Genomic DNA, 19,448 nt, shown 5'->3' with positions numbered 1-19,448 from the left:
AGGTTAGTAGAATAGTAAATTGTCTATTTCATTAGATTTTTCACTACTTCAAAATATACATCTCATTTGTTTGTACATTTATCAACGTTATAAGTAGGAAAAGTAACAAAGGATTAAATATCAAGTTTTTGGAGACCATAAGAAGCTTCTCTGACTAAAAGATGTTCACAGAACACAGGCTCTCAGAGCAGCAAGGGAACTTAAAATTCAAGACCAGCTACTCCACAAATGTTTGAATTTCCATTCCCTCTACAACATTCCCACCCAATATTTACCAAATGTGGATCTGACTCTTCCAGTGAGAAGGAACATACTAATCTCTCTGACAACACTGGCTAAAAAGTGAAAACTAATTCTAAACACAGATGTAGAAACTAGTAGTTGAAAGCATAATAAGGAATGGAATTTTTTAAATATAATATCACAAAATCTCCCCACATTTACTTATTCATTATTAAGGAGAAAACTTTACTGTAGAGAAACCTGTGAATTGAGTCATCAGAGATCACCAATAATGGGACAAGTTGACATCATGTGCACTGTGAAGGACAGCAATTTTGTGGTGTTACTAATGAAGAGATGTTCCTGAATCTAATCACAAGAAAACCTCAGTTAACTCAAACTGAGGGACATTCTACAAAATAACTGGATTGTGTGTTTCAAAAATGTCAAGGTCAAGGCACACAAAGAAGAGCCAAAGAAATGTTCCAGATTAATAGAGGACTAAAGGTACATCAACTGCATGCATGATCCTGAATCAGATTTAAAAAAAGAACTATAAAGAGCATCATAAGGATAACTGATGAAATGTGAATACTGTACATCAGATAATAGTATTATATCAATTTTAATAAGTTTCCTGATTTTGATCACTGTACTCTGGTTATGTAAAGAATGCCCTTATTCTTAGAAAATATACATTGATTATTTAAGGCTAAAGGGACAGGATGCTTCCAATTCATTTTCATACAGATCAAGGAAAAAACTGTGTGTGCATGAGGGTGAGGAGAAGAATGAATGATAAGAGTAAGCAAATGAAGCAAACCAGTAACAATCAGTGAATCTGGATAAAGGATACAGGAGAATTATTTCCTATTATTCTTGTAATTCTTATGTTGGAAATTATATCAAAATCAAAAGTCACCCCACCCCTAAATCATAAGGTCACATAATGTTATATAAGAACACTGGAATATGTGTTAACACAGTTTCTTTGAAGAGTTCAGGTGCCTACTCATTGAAACCTACGTATCTCAGATTAAAATGTCTCATGTGAACTTTTTCTGAATTATCTGTACCTTTTGGCACTTCAGCATATCCAGATTTCCATTTACTAAATGCTCTTAATTGTTTCACATGAATTTTCACTCTTGACCTCTGTTTTTGCAGTTTTTACCATAAAGAGGTCAACCCACCACTAAAAAAGTAGGCCCATATTTGGATACCCCAAGGCAACAATGTTGGATAGTTCAGGTGCTCCAGACGACGAGGCATATATGTTTTACCAAGAATCCAAGCTAAGTCAACTTTAATTGCATTACTGCAGCTATATTTTAATGCCTATGTGTATATGCATATAATGTTTCTGTAATGTATACTTGAATCTGTATATATATAGTTGATACTTAAGGAACAACAGTTTGAACTGCACACGTCCATTTACATGGATTTTTTTTATACTGCAATACCCTAAGTGGATTTTTACTTCCTTATGATTTTCTTAACATTTTCTTTTCTCTAGCTTACTTTATTGCAAGAATTACAAATACATATAACATATAAAATATGCGTTAACTGACCATTAGTAACTAAGTTTGGGGGGAGTCAAAAGTTATACATGGATTTTTGACTATGGGGGGCATCGGTACCCTATCAGTACCCAATATACCCTCACGTTATTCAAGGGTCAGCTATAATAATAATAATAGTTATATAACCATTTTTACTCATCCGATTAGCAAACAACTATACTTAAGAAATTTAGTGTTAATAAGTGAATTAAACAAGTAAGCACCCCTATTCATTTGATAAGGAGTTCTGGTTCACTGGTACCATCTTGAGAGAGGGAAGAGAGAAATAACTTGGCAATGTCTACCAAAATTTTAAACACTCACACTCTGACCCTGCGATTTCACTACTCGGTGATAAATTACTACTCGAAAATAACTACAAGTGCACAAAAATTTCTCAATGTATGTATACATACACACCTATATATACATACAGACATACACCCAAGTATACATTCACACACATATATTTTCTGTTTCTATATTCATCAATAACAAGTAGAAACAGCAACAAAAGATGAACTACCGATTTTTTTTCCCAACCCCATACCATGGATTTTGCCTGCCAGATGAAGTGAAGTAAACTATCTCTAAGAGTGAAAGGAAGCATTATTTGAAAAGTGAAACGCTATCAAAAATCTATGTGTCAATGAGGCACTTAAGAAATAATCATATATCCATACAATATCATGCTATCAAGCCATTAAAGACAAGTTAAATAGTAGAGAAATGGAAAGATGCCAAAATATAGTGTAAGGGAAAAATATCATACAATATAGGTATGATAAAATCCCCTTTTTGTTTAAAAAAAAATTTTTTTAATGAGTTTTGAAGTATACCAAACTATAAACAATGATTACTTTGGGGTGTAGATCTACAAAGTCTCAACAGTTCTAAAAATAATTCTACTAATACTTGAATTTTCCTAATACTCATTACTATTTTCTAAGTAGATAAAAAGATCTATATTAAAGTCATCAAATTAAAACAACTTTGAACAGATATCAGGACAGACACCACTTTATAATTCTTTAAAAAAATAAAACTCAAAGAGATTTTAGTAGCAAAACTATTTTTATTTCCCAAATAAAATCCTATTGCTTATTATAATGTTAATAAAAGAAATTAAAGTTGATTAGAGGAGGTGGGCTCTACCCTCAGCCCCCACTCTTTGACCTATGAGAAAACTTATCATGTTCAGGGAGTCTAGTCAGTCAGAGAAAATGTGAAGAATTTAGCAAAAATAAGCCAAGCAGAAAGTCCCTTACCGTTAAAGGAGCTTAGCCACAGCTCATATGGGTGCCTGTGTCTGCTATATTCCACTTTTACCATTTCTCCATAAATGACAGAACTTTAGCCATTACATCGAACATGTCCAAAGCACCTATCCCATCAATTTCCCCATCCTACACTCCTATCAGTTCACAGTAACAGCAGTCATTAGCAGGTCCAAATGTTCCCTCTTCAAACTAGATCTGTATCCCTGCTTGAAAAGCCTGAAAGGATGTAAATGTTCTGTCATTAGCTAGTCACATAAATGATGGCTACCTTCATTTTAAAAGGACTTGAGAAAGTCTAACAGAATAGGATACAGAGGGGTGCCTGGGTAGCTCAGTTGGTTAAGCATCTGCATTCAGTTCAGGTCAGGATCCCAGAGTCCTGGGATTGAGTCCCACAACAGGCTCCCTGCTCAACGGGGAGTCTTTCTCCTTCTCCTGCCACTCCCCCTGCTGTGCTCTCTCTCTGTCAAATAAATAAAATCTTAAAAAAAAAAAAAAGAATAGGCTGAAGATTTAAAACATTAATCTGAAAAGACCCAGTGCTGCTATAGCCAACCACCTACAGACCCTTTTATACAGATGGTAGCCCATCCCTAAGATATAGCCCATACATGGGCCTCTGGGCCTGAGTGGTCCTGTCTTGGCATCTCTGGTTGACCACTCTCTTACCTTGGACTTTGCATGCCAAGTGAAGTGCAGGAAATTGGTCTCACTGGGTACTAACAGGTTAAAGGATAGAGCATAGTGACTAATAAGGTCATTTCTCACATAATAAAGTTCTGCATCAAGACCTAGAAAAAAAGAAAAAAAAGAATTAAACACCTAAAATGCACTCAAAATCATTAACCATCAGTATTTCAAATACTAGTAAGGGTGGAAATAATATGGAAGTACAAATATACATCATAAATGTCTCTCACATATGCTGTCTAATGAAGCAGGTAAGACACTGGGCTACACTGTCATCAATAAAAAAGAAGAACCTGGGACTCAAAACAATTAAGGAGTTAGTTATCCAACTAACACAGGTGTGCTAGATCCAGAACTCTGGGAGCCACTCGGTCTTCTGAGAATCAACGTGACTTTCTTTTGGACAGAGTCCTTCCTACAAACAAGAGCCCCTTCTCCCCTCAAAATTGATGGAGATTTAGGAAAAGAGATTCAAAATAGAAGGAAAAAAGACATGTAATTTTGTGAAAACATTAGTTTGAGCCATGGCCTCACGACCCCAGCTGGAGATGACCTCCCCTTCCTCACAGGCAAAGACATCCTGGCCACTCACTCTGACAGCATTTACTATCATACACTCACCCTAGTTGCCACACCAACACATGCCCTCTCCCCTACCTACACGACAAGGTGGAGAACAGCAGATTTCTCCTCATATTCCTCAGGACACTTCTCTGCACAAAGCAGATGCTCAGTAAACACCAGTTAAACAAGTCAGTTCCACAGATAAAGCAGAAATAACCAAGACACCTGAGAAATGCTGGAGAAGCAACTTCCAAATTTCACTCACTCCTGTATTATCTTTTCCATCAGGGCCACATCCAACCTCCAACATACACCATGTTCTTCAATTCTTTCATTCCCCTTCATCCTACCTGTATTTAACATTTTCCTTTAACACTGATTCATTTTTTTAAAACAAAATATATTTTTTTTAAAGATTGTATTTATTTATTTGACAGACAGAGATCACAAGTAGGCAGAGAGGCAGGCAGAGAGAGAGGAAGGGAAGCAGGCTCCCTGCTGAGCAGAGAGCCCGATGTGGTGCTCTATTCCAGGCCCCTGGGATCATGACCTGAGCCGAAGGCAGAGGCTTTAACCCACTGAGCCACCCAGGGGCCCCTTATAATTACTATCTTGAATGGAAAATTAGTAATTATTGTGAAAAAAATAAGGTAGCAAAAAGAATCACTTAAAGGGAAAACAAAATATTACTAAATTCTAGCTAAATACTGGTGCCTGGCAACACAGTGAGCGGACTTGAGTCCAGCTCACTACTTACAAAAAGCACGTATTTGATATATGTAAAGAATCAAAAGAAGTTTTCTCCATGATAATCCAAAAGAACTGAATAAATAAAAATAGAGTTACTTTCTCTCAACTGATTTGCTGTTATATAAAGTTGTGTCTAGGTGTCCCTCTAGTAATCCATGACATATATATTCCACACATTGGAGGGAAAGGGTACAGGGGAGTTCAACCAATTAGTGAGTCTATACTGTGAACCTGAAACCTTACGGTATGAAGAGGTCAAGACAGAGATCTAACAATCATAGTTGGAGACCAATATTATTTCAGACAACAAAAGATCAAAAGAGAAATTTAGTGTAGATATTCTGTCACCAGCTAGACTCTGAAATCTGACCTTTACTGCTCACCTACATGGACTCACTGACCTTCTTCCACATTTTTAAGCTCTCCTTTCCAGCTTATCTTTTAACTCAAGCCAAGAATCCACGGGCACAGCATCCCATGATGGAAACCAAAACTACCTCTCAAGCAAAAAGGACAGCCCAGCCGAAGCTCTGGCAGACCCAGACCACCCAGACCAGTTTGAGCTCCAACCCAAACTCATACCTGCACAGACAGAACACTGAGTGACAGTTACTTTAACCTCACTGCAATGCTGAAATCTCCCCCCCAGGAGGAGCACAAGCCTCATTAACATAACATGTAAGGTAGGTATAGGCCTGTTTCCTTAAGGCGCTTGCACAACTTTATGCTCACCTCTACTTACAGTGACAAAGCTCCCCTTTCTTAATATTCATCCTAACCCTAAATAAAAGGAACCCATTCACCCTTGCTTGGGGAATCAACTTTGGAAGTTATTCCTGGTGATCTCCTTATTTGCTGCAAATAGTTTCCTTTGTGTGACAACTCCACCTGGTGTAGTCTCTCCCTCACCAAGGTGCCAACTCAAGTTATTGTGGTTACAATATTCTTTGAACAATGTAATCATGGGACATAAAACAAAGGGGTTGTAGAGGCTCTTTTAAGCAACAGGTTTGGGCAGTGGAAACTTGAGCAAGGCAAAAGGGCCCAAAGAGACCACTGGGCTGAGAGCAGACAGGCTCATTAAGTGACCCACCTTGAAACAGCCATAGGCCCTAAGTGACCAACTGCAAACAGGCACAGTTCCTCAGATTACCAAAAAGGGAAAATTCCATTTGCCCCCACTCTCCCTCACTCTGCCCTCACCACTGTGGCTCTTTACCACTGCCAAGCGGCCGTTTCTCTTCTGCGGTCCTGCCTGGCCATTCCCTTGCAGTGTACTCAATAAACTTCTATCTCTTTTGTTCTGCCTGGGTGAATTCTTTCACTGCCCCCGCTGCCAGCCCCCACCCAACTGGGACACCCCACAGTTAGTGCCCCTCATCTGATTAACACTCATAGGGTGTTAATCATGAATTAAACCATACACATTTTTTAAAAAATGGGATTCTAACTAGACATAATACAGGCCACCTTCTTAAATATTATAATAAAGAAATTAACTAAAGATAAGGATTAAAGCCAAAAGATAATTATTTTTAAAGATTGATGAAAGTTAAACCCTTTGCAAAACTGATTAAGAAAAAAAGAAAGAAAACACTATCAATATTAAGAATGAAGAGGAAACATTGCTTCAAATCCTAGAGATGTTAAAAAAATAGAATCTTAGTATGAAGAACTTTATGACAATAAATTCAGTAACTCAGATAAAACAGAAGAATTTTTGTAAAACACAATTTAGCAAAATTGACAAGAAGTTGTTAAAAATCAAAATAATAAAAATATCTCCCCCAAGGGGCACCAGGGTGGCTCAGTGGGTTAAAGCCACTGCCTTCCGCTCAGGTCATGATCTAAGGGTTCTGGGATCCAGCCCCGCAGGCATCAGGCTCTCTGCTCAGCAGGGAGCCAGCCTGCTTCCTCCTCCCTTCTCTCTGCCTGCCTCTCTGCCTACTTGTGATCTCTGCCTATCAAATAAAAAAAAATCTTAAAAAAAAACAACAAAAAACAAAAAACAACCAAAGCTCAGGGTCCAGATGAATTCTATCAAATATTTAAGGAAGATATAATACCAATCTTGCATAAACTTTCAGAAAATAGCCAAAGAAAACACTTCCTAACTCATTTTATTAGGCCTGCATCACAAATAAACCTGACAGAAATATGATAAGAAAACTACAGATTGACATCCCTCATGAACAGAGACATAAAATTCTCCATAAAACATTAGTAAACTGAATCTAGCAATATATACAAGGATAATTACATATGATTAAATGTATATGAGAAGTTAACCTTGAAAAATCACTAATTCAAAAAAATTAACTAATTCACCACATTAAAAGAATAAAAGATAAAAACCCGGATCATCCCAGTAGGTGCAGAAAAAGCATCTGGTAAAATTAATGACAAAAACTGTCCACAAACTAGGAATAGACATAAACTTTCTCAGTCTGGTAAAAAGCATCCATAAGAAACCCTACAGCTGACATCATACTCAATGGTAAATTATTAAATTTTTATTTCTAAGATCAGAAACAAGGCAAAGATGTCTACTTCTGCCACCTTTATTCAACCTCGAACTGGAGGTCCTAACCAATGTATAAGAACAAGACAAAAGCATAAAAGTTGGACTAATGTACTAATAAAACTCACAGATCATAGGATTATGTGTGTAAAAAAATACTATAAAGTCTACTTATATACTACTAAAACCAATCCATGGATTTAGCAAAGTCTCAGACTACAAGGCCAATATAAAAAAATGAATTGTATTTCTATATATTAACAACTGGAAAATATAATTTAAAATCAATACTGTAACAACAAACACCAGAACCTAGAAATAAATCTAACTAAAGATATGTAAGACCTCTACACTAAAAACTACCAAACATGGCTAAGAAAAATTGAAGATGACCTAAGTAGAGATAATCATTCTTTTAGATAAGCCTCAATAGTCAAGATGTCAAAGTTTCTCAAACTGATCTACAGATTTAAAGTAATCCTAGTCAAAATCCCAACAGACCTTTTTGAAAAAACAAATTAATTCTAAAATGAAACTGAAATGCCAAAACAACCTTGAAAAAGAAAAAACAATGTTAGAAGACTTGCATGACCTGATTCATAACATGATTAGAGCTATAGTAAACAAGAGATTGTGGTTACCGATAAAAATACAGACATATCAGTGGAACAGAACAGAATCCAAAAATAAACCTGCAGATATAGGTCCAATGGAATTTCAACAAGTACTAAGGCAATTCAATTAAAGTGATGCTAAGGCAACTGATAAAAGTAAAGGGAAAAAAATCTTGATCCTTATTTTACATATCACACAAAAACTGACTTGGGATAGATTATAAACCTAAATACAAAAAATGACACTATAAAGCTTCTAAAAGAAAATGTAGTGGATATCTTCACAACGTAGGGTAAATAAAGATTTCCTGGACTGGTCACACAAAACATGAACCAAAAGAGAAAAAAAGATGAATTTCCCATCATCAAAATTAAAAACTTCTGCTCCTCAAAAGACACTGTTATGAAACGAAGTTTAAGTAAAAAACTAAGAAAACATTCAGAGCACGACTTTCTTTAAAAAAGGACTTGTTTCTAGAATATATAAAGATCCCCTACAAACCAAAAATAAAGGGATAATACAATTAAATAAATTGGGCAAAAGATGTGAACATACTTAAGAAAAGAAAATGGAAAATAAGCATATGAAGAAGTGCCAAACATCTTAGTCATCAGAGAAATAGAAATTAAAACAAGGAGATATCATTTCCACCTGTAAGAATTACTAAAGGTCGGTAAGCATGTTGCAGCTATTCTATCTCTCACACATTCCTGGGAGCATGAAAATGTTAAATTACTTTGTACAACTGGCCCCTTTTTTTTTCAAGATTTTATTTTTTTGACAGAGATACAGCAAGAGAAGGAACACAAGCAAGGGGAGAGAGAGAGAGGTCAGAAGCAGGCTTCCGACAGAGCAGGGAGATGGATGTAGGGCTTGATCCCAGGACCCTGGAATCATGACGTGAGCTGAAGGCAAACGCTTCACAGACTGAGCCACCCAGGAGCCCCAAACTGGCTGTTTTGTATAAAGTTAATATACACATATCCTATGAACCCGTAATTCCAAAACTAGGTCATTACTCAAAAGAATGAAAACATACGTCCACAAAAAAAATTTAGATGTGAATGTTGATAGCACTTTTATTCAGAAGAGCCAACGATGTAAATTATACAAATATCGATCACCAGATGAATGAACAACCAACTGTGGTATGTTCACAGGACAGAATACTATTTGACAATGAAAATAAACTGTTGAGACTTTGTAACAAAAGGGATGAATCTCACAGACTACATGGGCAAAAGAAGCTATACGTGAAAGACTACATACTATATAATTTCATTTATATAAAATTCTAAAGCAGGCAAAGCTAATTTATGGTGATAGAAATCAGATCAGTGTGGTTGCCTGGGAAAGGGGGTGAGAGATAGGTGAATTGATTGCAAAGGGACACCAGGGAACTTCCAGGTAATTAAAATGTTCTGTATGTCTAACTGGGGTAGTGTTTACATAAGTGTATGCATTTCCCAAAATTCAATCAACTGTACATTTAAAATTTGTATATTTCATTATGTAAAGTTAACCTAAAATTTTCAAAAGAGAAAGAAAAAATTAACAATAAATACATAGAAAAAAATTAGAAAATGAAATAATAAAAATAAATAAATAATAAATTAAATAAATAAATAATATATAATAATAAATAAAATAATAATAACAAATTAGAAAAAAATTACTCCTTTTTTCTAATCTCAGAAAGCTTGCATACCACAGTATGTCACTAGCACTAAGGTAAAAATTTTTAAAAAATAATTTAAAGTGATCAACAACTTCCCAATTTAAACTTAATACATCTTTCACAGGGAAATAAAGAGCTCTGTTTCTAATAAATAACAATTATAATGCTATTACTGGTGGTGGCAGTAGTAGTAGTAATAATAACAATAGTAATCATCACAATGATAATGTATAAATATGTAAGTTTTCCAGACACAGTTCAAAGTATCAAAAACATCTATGGGTTCTATAAATTCAATTCCCTATAAAGCCAGATGAAAAAGAGCTATAAAAGCAGAAAAGAAATAAAAAACAAGAAAGCAAACACATCCCCAAGCCACGCATGCAGTCCTTAATAATTCGTGATTTTAGTCCTACTAAAAATTCTCTGAGTTCTTTCCTCTCATAATATGAGACAGGGATATCGCCAATTCCCTTTCCAACATCCTAGGGGCATCTGTTCTCCCCAAACTGCTCAAGGTCTCTCCAATTCTACCAATTCAAACTCTAGACAGAAACCAGGTTCATAACTAGAAAACATTTTCTTTGAAGACACCAGAACAATTTTTACACAACACTCCAATAGAAGGTTGAAAAAAGACTAGAGTCTGCTAACTTTCTCAAGCTTCAAAAACCTATTTGGACCTCAACCTGTGCTGGCATGCTTATTACCCTATTCATCCATCCATGACCCTCCCCCCCCCCATGACTCTTTTCTATACTGTCATCCCCTAAAACCACTGGGACTTTCACCAACTTCCTCCCCTTGAGGCATAGCTGACCCTGTAGAGCCTTGAAGGACTCATTCTCCCACCCTCAGTGGGCATTGCCCTGAATCTCTAGAACCACTTCAGATGTTTACTTAAGTACCCTTATCAAAAGTCCTGTTACCTTTCAGATATATACCACCAAACTATGCCACCTTCTAGGCTTCCTAGTATTTTAGCGATCTCATGCACTGAGGACTCTGGAACCAGTTTATAAAATTTCTATGCATCCTTATTCTCTGACTTGTTATGGCAGGTTCCCACTGTCCTTGAGACCAGTGCACTCTTCAACCAGTCCTTCAATGTTCCTTTTGTTCCTCAACTCCCAACAACCTTCTCCTATAACAAAGCAACCCATTTCTATATAGGGGCAGTAGCAATATGTAAATTGCTCTACCTCTAAAATCTTGAACTGTAACATATCAATAGTAGCTCTTCAGCTCTTTCCCTTTATTGTGATAACTGCTGTTTTCTGGGCTCATAAGTTCTCCAGTATCCAAAATCCTCTTCTTTCTCTCATTTTATTATACCAACCGTTTCTTCATTTTCTTCTTACTGGCCTCAACCCCAATTACCTCAATTACTTCCTTACTAGTATTCTCAATTTCCCCCCACCAATCTATGTAAGACGTGCATACCCAACCCTAAAAAACAGCCATTCTTGAAATGACCTGACTTCCCTACCCTCTGTCTTCTCTGTTGCTATAACTGAGTGCTGCATAATCCCGGATGAAGTCATTCCCACCATGAGAGTCGCTGCAAAACCGTTATCTTCTCCCCTCAACAAACAATATCCATAAGCTGCTGACAGTTTGGAGTCCTAGGATCCATATCTATAAACACTTAATGGCCACCAAAATAAATTGGAAATGTTGAAATTTACTACTCTAGATTAAGGTATTTAAATTATAATGAGATCGTTAAACAGAGCTGATGTTTTCCAACTACAGAATTTGAAAACATTTCTTTATCGAATTAACAAAAATAGTCTGTTTTGTCATAAGATAGGTTCCTATAACCAATTAGCTTGTAAGTGGTTATTAAATAAAATAACAATGCCAGTATAACACAAAAATTACGATGGTTCACATTTGAATTTTCCCAGGCAAGGGGAACAGAGTTAGGAGGTAAAAATTTTAACTTCCTGTGGAAAATTAAAAGACCCTCAATCAGGCTCAGCTACTGCCAGGCAGGAGCCCTCTCCACCCTATTTTAAGAAAACTAAAAATGAGCACCTGCACCCAGGGCTTCTGCTCAGAGGAGCACAGCCAGCCTACACAGTTCCTGGAACACAGCAAGCTGTACTTCCTCTTGTGCCCTCCTCTATGGCAGCTCCACTGGCTTAGAAATCTACTTACATTTGCACTATCTCAAGACCATGCAGACCAGCGATTTCCAACCTATTACATTTTAATATCTTTTAACTCTCCTCTGAGGCAGCCTCAGCTGTGCGAAGTGGTTTGACTGGGCTGTCCAAGTTATCTCGTAAGGTACCAATTATACTTTTGTTAGTATTTGGTTTGAAAATTGCAGAGGTTTTGAATGGTCTGCCTTTAACCTTATTTTTCCCATAAGTCCTATTATTTTTAGTGAACAGGCAATCCTGAAGGGTTTTTTTTTTTTAGGAATGCATTTGATGTTGTAACAGAAACGCTTATATTCTTTAACTATAATCCTGAATGTTAGCATACAGCAAGCAAACAATTTGTTATATCAAAGTTTTACAAATATTTATGCTCTTTGACCCAGTCATTCCACTTCTAAGAATCCATCCTAAGGAAACCAAATATAGATACAAATTTTTATATATGAAGATATTAATCAAACCAATACTTAAAACTGAAGAAAAGATGGGGCGCCTGGTTGGCTCAGTGGGTTAAGCTTCTGCCTTCGGCTCAGGTCATGATCTCAGGATCTTGGGATCCAGCCCCACATCGGGCTCTCTGCTCAGCAGGGAGCCTGCTTCCCTTCCTCTCTCTCTGCCTGCCTCTCTGCCTACTTGTGATCTCTGTCTGTCAAATAAATAAATAAAATCTAAAAAAATAAAATAAAAAGAATAAAATAAAACTGAAGAAACAAAAATAAATGACCAGCAACAGGGCGCCTGGGTGGCTCAGTGGGTTAAAGCCTCTGCCTTCAGCTCAGGTCATGATCCCAGGGTCCTGGGATCGAGCCCCACATCCGGCTCTCTGCTCTGCGGGGAGCCTGCTTCCTCCTCTCTCTCTGCCTGCTTCTCTGCCTACTTCTGATCTCTGTCTGTCAAATAAATAAATAAATAAATAAATAAATGACCAGCAACAGAGCAGCAATCAATAAACTATAATACAATACATCCATAACAGAAAATAGTTTTCAAGAGTTTCTTTTTCTTTGCAGAAGGAAAGAGGTGGTACCCCAAGCCATTACACCCCTTCAATCAAATCTCTCCCTGTTCATCTATCTGATATATTAAGCTTCCCCTTTGAAGACAGGTTTTAGTGGCTAAAAAAACACTAAGAAGTCATGAACAGGACTGTTACAAATACATTTTAATAAATTGGGTTTTGCTTAGACTACAACATAAAATAAAAACAGAAAAGATACAAACCATATACAGCACATTTTTAACAATCTGGCACCTAGAATACATCATCCATGTAATAAGCGTTAAATAAATGTTCAGTGAACTAAATTTAAATGTATATGTACACAAATGATGTGTGCACTCCATTTCTCAGAGAAAAAGGGAAATATCAATAAATATCAATAGTTATTGATTATAAATGGTGGATTATGGATTATTTTTTATTGTATGCTTTCATTCTTTTTCTTTTCTTAAATTTCCTATGAAAGTTAAAATGGGAAAAAAATTGGTTGTTAAAAACAAGTTTAAAGAAATACACACATATCTGTAGCAATTCACTGAACAAAAATCCAGTTACTGCCTAAAGTAATCCATGAAGGCCAGTAAGAGCTAGAGAGAAAGCCTTCAAGAAATGAAATTCAACAAAACCACATTGGCAAAGATAGTATCTTTGATATCGTAATATTAACACTAGTAAAGATAAATTATTAGTGACTAAAACACTTTCCTCTTTCCCTTAAAATACCCAGGTATACCAAAAGGTAAAATCTGGTAAAGCACTAAGAACTGGAAAGAGAAGATCAAAGAATTTTCACATGCAACACTAACATGGCGCTGAAATGAGAAGAAAATCCTTGGAATATCCATGCTCACTATCTGAATGACAATAATACAGGAAATTCTGAACATGACAAGGAATGCAATAAAGCATTATCTTTCAGGGGAATAACAAGCAGGCTGGAAATTCTATTCCCAGACAAATTTTCATCAGAAGTAAAGGCAGCAGATTATGAGAAGCCCTCAGAAAATAGACCAATTATACATTCTTTACCCCCCAAAAAAGTTACTCTAAAACACTGAGATATTAATAACAGTTTTATTTTAAACAGGGGATAAAGATGCATTGTATACTGAGAAGAGGTATAATTCATGGCAAAAGTATTATAATCCTGAATCTTTACAGCTCTAAACCACAATGTCAAACGTCCAAAAATCCTGGGGCACCTGGGTGGCTCAGCTGTTAAGCATCTGCCTTCAGCTCAGGTCATGATGCCTGGGTCCTAGGATCGAGCCCTGCATCAGGCTCCCTGTTCGGGCTCCCTGTTCAGCAGGAAGCCTGATTCTCCCTCTCACACTCCCCCTGCTTGTGTTCCCTCTCTCACTGTCTCTCTCTTGCTATCAATTAAATAAATAAATAAAATCTTAAAAAAGGAATAAAAGAAGAGTCCAAAAATCCCCAAATATTAGAAATACAAAGAGAACCCAATGGAAGTAAAACCTTCCCCAAATATTGGAAATATGGAGAGAACCCAATTTAAGTACAGTCATGGTACAAAACTATAGTCTACGACTGATACTAGCATATAGAATATATAATTTATAATATATATATATCTACAGCTATAATTAATATGATAGATATACAGACACACCAAGAAAGCACTTTATAGGAAATTCAATTCTTTCAAAGGATCTGTAAGAGACTCAGAAAAAGTGATCAGCCATAAGGAAAGCACAATTAGTTTTTTAAAGCAGAAAACGTATAGGCCACAATCTGACCACAGGGCATTAAGAAGGAGGCAGGGAGGAAGGGAAAACTTTACACTACAAATTTTGAAGTATTCTCTACCTCAAAAAGTTACCTATATTCTTAACCATTACATAAAAGTTCAACTACATTAAAAAAAGTGAGAACATGGAAAAAATATTGAAAAGATATTTACCAAAGATTACCAAGATATGGTAAAATAATGTATATTTTTCTTCTTTATGGTCTTATACACTTTCTAAATAACAAAGTATGTTTTTACCTTGATAATCAGAAAATATAATTAATGAAATAAAAGAATTTTCAACAAGCTGATTTTTGGAAAAGATAAAATCTGTGGAGAACATCATGCTTTATTTTTAAATATACTCTTTCTCTTTCCTTCTCCATTATATGTTCGCAAATTTTTAAAATATTTTAATTTTTTTATTTGAGAGAGAGCAAGAGCAGGAATAGAGGGAGAGGGATAAGCAGACTCTCCACGGAGCAGAGAGCTTGATGCAGGGTCCATCCCAGGACCCTGAGATCACGACCAGAAACGAAGGCAGACGCTTAACTGACTGAGCCACCTAGGCACCGCTTACAAAAAATTTTTTTAAAGAAAAAGTGAAAGAGGGTGGCACCTGGGTGGCTCAGTTGGTTAAGGGGCTGCCTTTAGCTCAGGTCATGTCCCAGGATCCTGGGATTGAGCACTGCATCTGGCTCCCTGCTCAATGGACAACCTGCTTCTCTCTCTTTACTGCTTGTGCTCTCTCTTGTGCACGCTCTCTTTCTCTCTCTCTCTAAGTAAATAGAATCTTTAAAAAAAAGTAAAAGACAAATGAAGATAGGATCTAGATAATTAACTCTTTTCTAACTGCTACCAATTATTAGTTTGTCAAATATGACACTAGCAATTAAATTCAGTCTCAAAGCAAAAGTAGCTGATGACAGGAGTTCTAATTGTCTGCAAGTGATGTGGTAGGCTCCACAGAGGTGAAGTGGGCAATGGGGAATAGTTAGATAGGCAACAAGGGAAACAATCTATTCAGTAATGCTTTATTGAGCCAGTCTGCAGCAAGCCAGGAAATATGTAACTCTTTAGGAGCCCAGGACACAGAGCCTGGTTTCAGAAGAAGGGAACGATTGAGAAATAAGGTTGGTGTGCCCTGATGAGAAAAAGGAAGTTCCAAGGGCTAAGAAGTGGACCTGGACTAAGTCTAAAGTGTCCATTTCAGTGTCTTATTTGGAAAATAGACCTGGGAATTAGAACACCAACATGGTCAAAGGAATAATAGCTGAGAAAAAAATCTGGGCAGGTTTTAATATCTTTCGGGATAAAGAGAGGGAAATAAGAACAACTCAGGGTATGAAGTTATGAAGGATCATCTTATAGAATTCAGGTGATTCCAACAACCCTAACAGATCAAAGATCATTATTGTAAATATCACTGACCTCAAAAAGGAAGAGTATGCAGAGTCACATCACGGTCTTTGGGCAAAACAATCAAAATAGGAAAGGAAGGATGTAAAGCATGATAAAAACTGGTCCCTTAATAACAATCTAAAAGGGAAATTAAGAAAACAATTACATTTACAATAGTATCCAAAAGAATGAAGTACCTTACAATAAATATGAACAAAGGTTTAACAAAGAAAACTATGAAATACTGCTGAAAGAAATTAAATTAGACCTAAATAAATGGAAAGTCATCCCATCTTCATGGATTGGAAGATTCACTATTGTTTAGGTGGCAATACTACCTTAAGGGATCTATCTACTGGTACAAATTCTATCAAAATTCTAATTATCTTTTTTTTTTTTTTTTTTCAGAAACAGAAAAGCAGATTCTCAAATTAATATGGAATGTCACATAGCTCCCAACAGCCAAAACAATCTTGAAAAAGAACACAGTTGAAGAATTCACAATTCCTGATTTCAAAACTCACCACAAAGCCACAGAAACCCAAATGGTATGGTACCAACATAACAACAAACATGTAGATCCATGCAATAGAACTGAGAATCCAGAAATAAACCTACATATTTCTAGCTTACGGATTTTTGACAAGGATGCCAAAACCACTTAATGAGGAAAGAATAGCCGCTTCAATAAATTATGCTGGGACAACTAGATAACTACACACAACGGAATGAAATTAGACCCCTACCTCATACCATATATAAAAACAATTCAAAATACAAGCCCTAAAACTATAGAACTCTTAGAAGAAAACATAGGGGTAAATCTTTATGATCTTGAATTTGTCAATGGATATGTCACTAAAAGCATGAGCAACAGAAGTAGATAAACTAGACTTCATAAAAATTTAGAACTTCGGTACATCAAAAGACATTATCAAGAAGGTGAAGATAATTTACAGAATGGAGGAAAATATTGCAAATTATGTGTCTGATAAAGGTCTGGTATCTACAATATACAAAGGACTTACTCGTAAACAACAACAACCAAAAAAAACTCAAAAAATAGGCAAGGGACATGAGTAAACATTTCTTCAAAGATACACAAATGGCCAACAAACATATAAAAAGATGCTCAACATCATTAGTCATTAGGAAAATGCAAATCAAAACCACAACACGGTATCATTTCAGACCCACTAGGACAGTTTTAATTAAAACAAACAAAGAAAAAACCAGAAATAGGGAGTGTTAGCAAAGATGTGGAGAACTGAAACCTTTATACACTGCTGGTGGAAAGGCAAAATGGTGCACCCACTGTGAAAAACAGCTTGAAGGTTCTTCAAAAAGTTAAACATAGGGGCACCAGGCTGACTCAGTCAGCAGAGTACGCAACTCTTGATCTCAGGGTTGTTAGTTCAAGACCCAGGTTGGGTGTAGAGCTTACTTAAAATTAAAAAAAAAAAAAAGAAGAAAAGAAAAGAAAGGTTAAACATAGCCCACAATATAGCCCACAATATACCATACAGCCCACAATACCACTTCTAGGTATATATCCAAAATTGAAGACAGTCAAGTACATTTATATACATTCATACCAGCATTACTCATACTAGTAAAAATATGAAAACAGCCCAAAAGTCCATCGACAGACAAATGGATAAACGAATTTTGATATATATATATAGAATGGAGTATTATTCAGCCACATAAAGAATGAAGTACTGGTACATGCTATATGTGGATGAAACTTCAAAACATTAGGCTACTAAATAAAAGAAGCCAGACACAAAACTCTCACATTGTATGAAATACAATATATGAAATACCCAGAATAAATAAATCCATAGATACAAAATGCAAATTGATGGTTGCCAGAGGCTAGGGGAAGGGGGAGGAGAAGAGTGCTTTATGGGTAAGGAGTTTTTACTTTGGAGTAATGGAAATGTTTTGGAATAAGAAGTGGTGGCTGTACATGGTTCATGTACTAAATGTCACTGAATTGTTCACTTTAAAATGGTTAGTTTTATGTTACGTGAATTTCACCTCAATAAACTGTTATTTTTAAAAAAGAAAAGAAAAAGAGCTGGCCTCTTCCTGCACAAATGGGGAGGGAGTATAATAAAATTGGCTTTCAGTGACTGGAAAGAATTATGAGGAAACTATCACTTACAAGTGAAAATCAGGTCTCAGTTAAGCTGAAGAGATAAGAGAGATTATGAAAAGAATCAGAAAGGACCTCAAAACTGAACTAGAGCTCTGCAAGATAAAGTGAAAGGGCCAGCAGAAAAGAGAACAGAGCAGGCAAAGTAGAGTGGGTTGAAGGATGTAGGGGCTGCTGGAAGATGGACAGGAGTAAGAATGGACAGCCACAGACTGAAGAGGTAGCATTTTGTTATTTTAGTAAGTGTAATTTTTCTGTTCTAATAAAGAACAAAGAACATTTCAGCTATTCGATTACAATAACCAGACTTAAATTTTTCACTGCCAATTCCAGCAAAGTAGAAACTTTGCTCTTACTGGAAATTATGGCATTTGTTCATAATTTTATTTTTAAACAACCCAAATTCCAAGCCAAGAAACCAAAGATGTTTCCCAAAACTCTCAACTCTCATTAAGAAAATTTCATTTTTCCCTATACAATCTTAAGTCCAAACTTTTTTTTTTTTAAGATTTTACATATTTGTCAGAGAGAGAGCATAGGCAGGGGGAGCAGCAGGCAGAGGGAGAAGCAGGCTCCCCGCTGAGCAAGGAGCCCAGAGCAGGACTGGATCCCAGAACCCTGGAATCATGTCCTGAGCCAAAGCAGGTGCTTAAGTGACTGAGCCACCCAGGTGTCCCTTAAGTCCAAACTCTAATTCCTGTGTCCTACATGATCTGGCCTGTCTAGCTCAAGTTCAAATAATTCAACAGTTCAAAAAATTTTCCAAATGACTTTAAAAATTAACTATTGGTTTCTCAAGGCCACAACAACAGCTGAATAGTGCCAATGAGGAAACCATCTCCCTTTATAAAAAGAGCTACCTTTAATAGCACTTAATAAAATACATTCCAAGGAGCTGTTCACGCATCTGTCCTCCCTATTACCCTGTACACCCCACAAGCAGGACTGGGATCATAGAATATTTGTAGCTATCCAAATGTTAGATGCACAAATGGCAGCCTGTTGATAAAAATCAACTACATCAAAAATGAACTTTAAGGGAAATGATATTTTAATGAAAACATCCGGAATCAGTTA

At 36.3% G+C, this 19,448-nt stretch overlaps 1 protein-coding gene across 2 annotated transcripts in view; it reads right to left on the bottom strand.

The window, feature by feature from the left end:
- The window catches only part of RYK (receptor like tyrosine kinase), an 87,666-nt gene that overhangs the window by 53,065 nt on the left and 15,153 nt on the right, over nucleotides 1-19,448 (bottom strand). For both annotated transcript variants that reach the window (XM_046003025.1, XM_046003027.1), the window contains exon 2: nucleotides 3,740-3,861. In XM_046003025.1, coding sequence (XP_045858981.1) covers nucleotides 3,740-3,861 — 122 coding nt within the window. The remainder of the gene's footprint in view (nucleotides 1-3,739; nucleotides 3,862-19,448) is intronic.

This window comes from Meles meles, chromosome 4 (genome assembly GCF_922984935.1).
Source record: "Meles meles chromosome 4, mMelMel3.1 paternal haplotype, whole genome shotgun sequence".
Classification (NCBI taxonomy): Eukaryota; Metazoa; Chordata; class Mammalia; order Carnivora; family Mustelidae; genus Meles; species Meles meles.
Note: the sequence above shows the minus strand (reverse complement) of the source record. Positions and strands in the feature narration are given on the sequence as shown.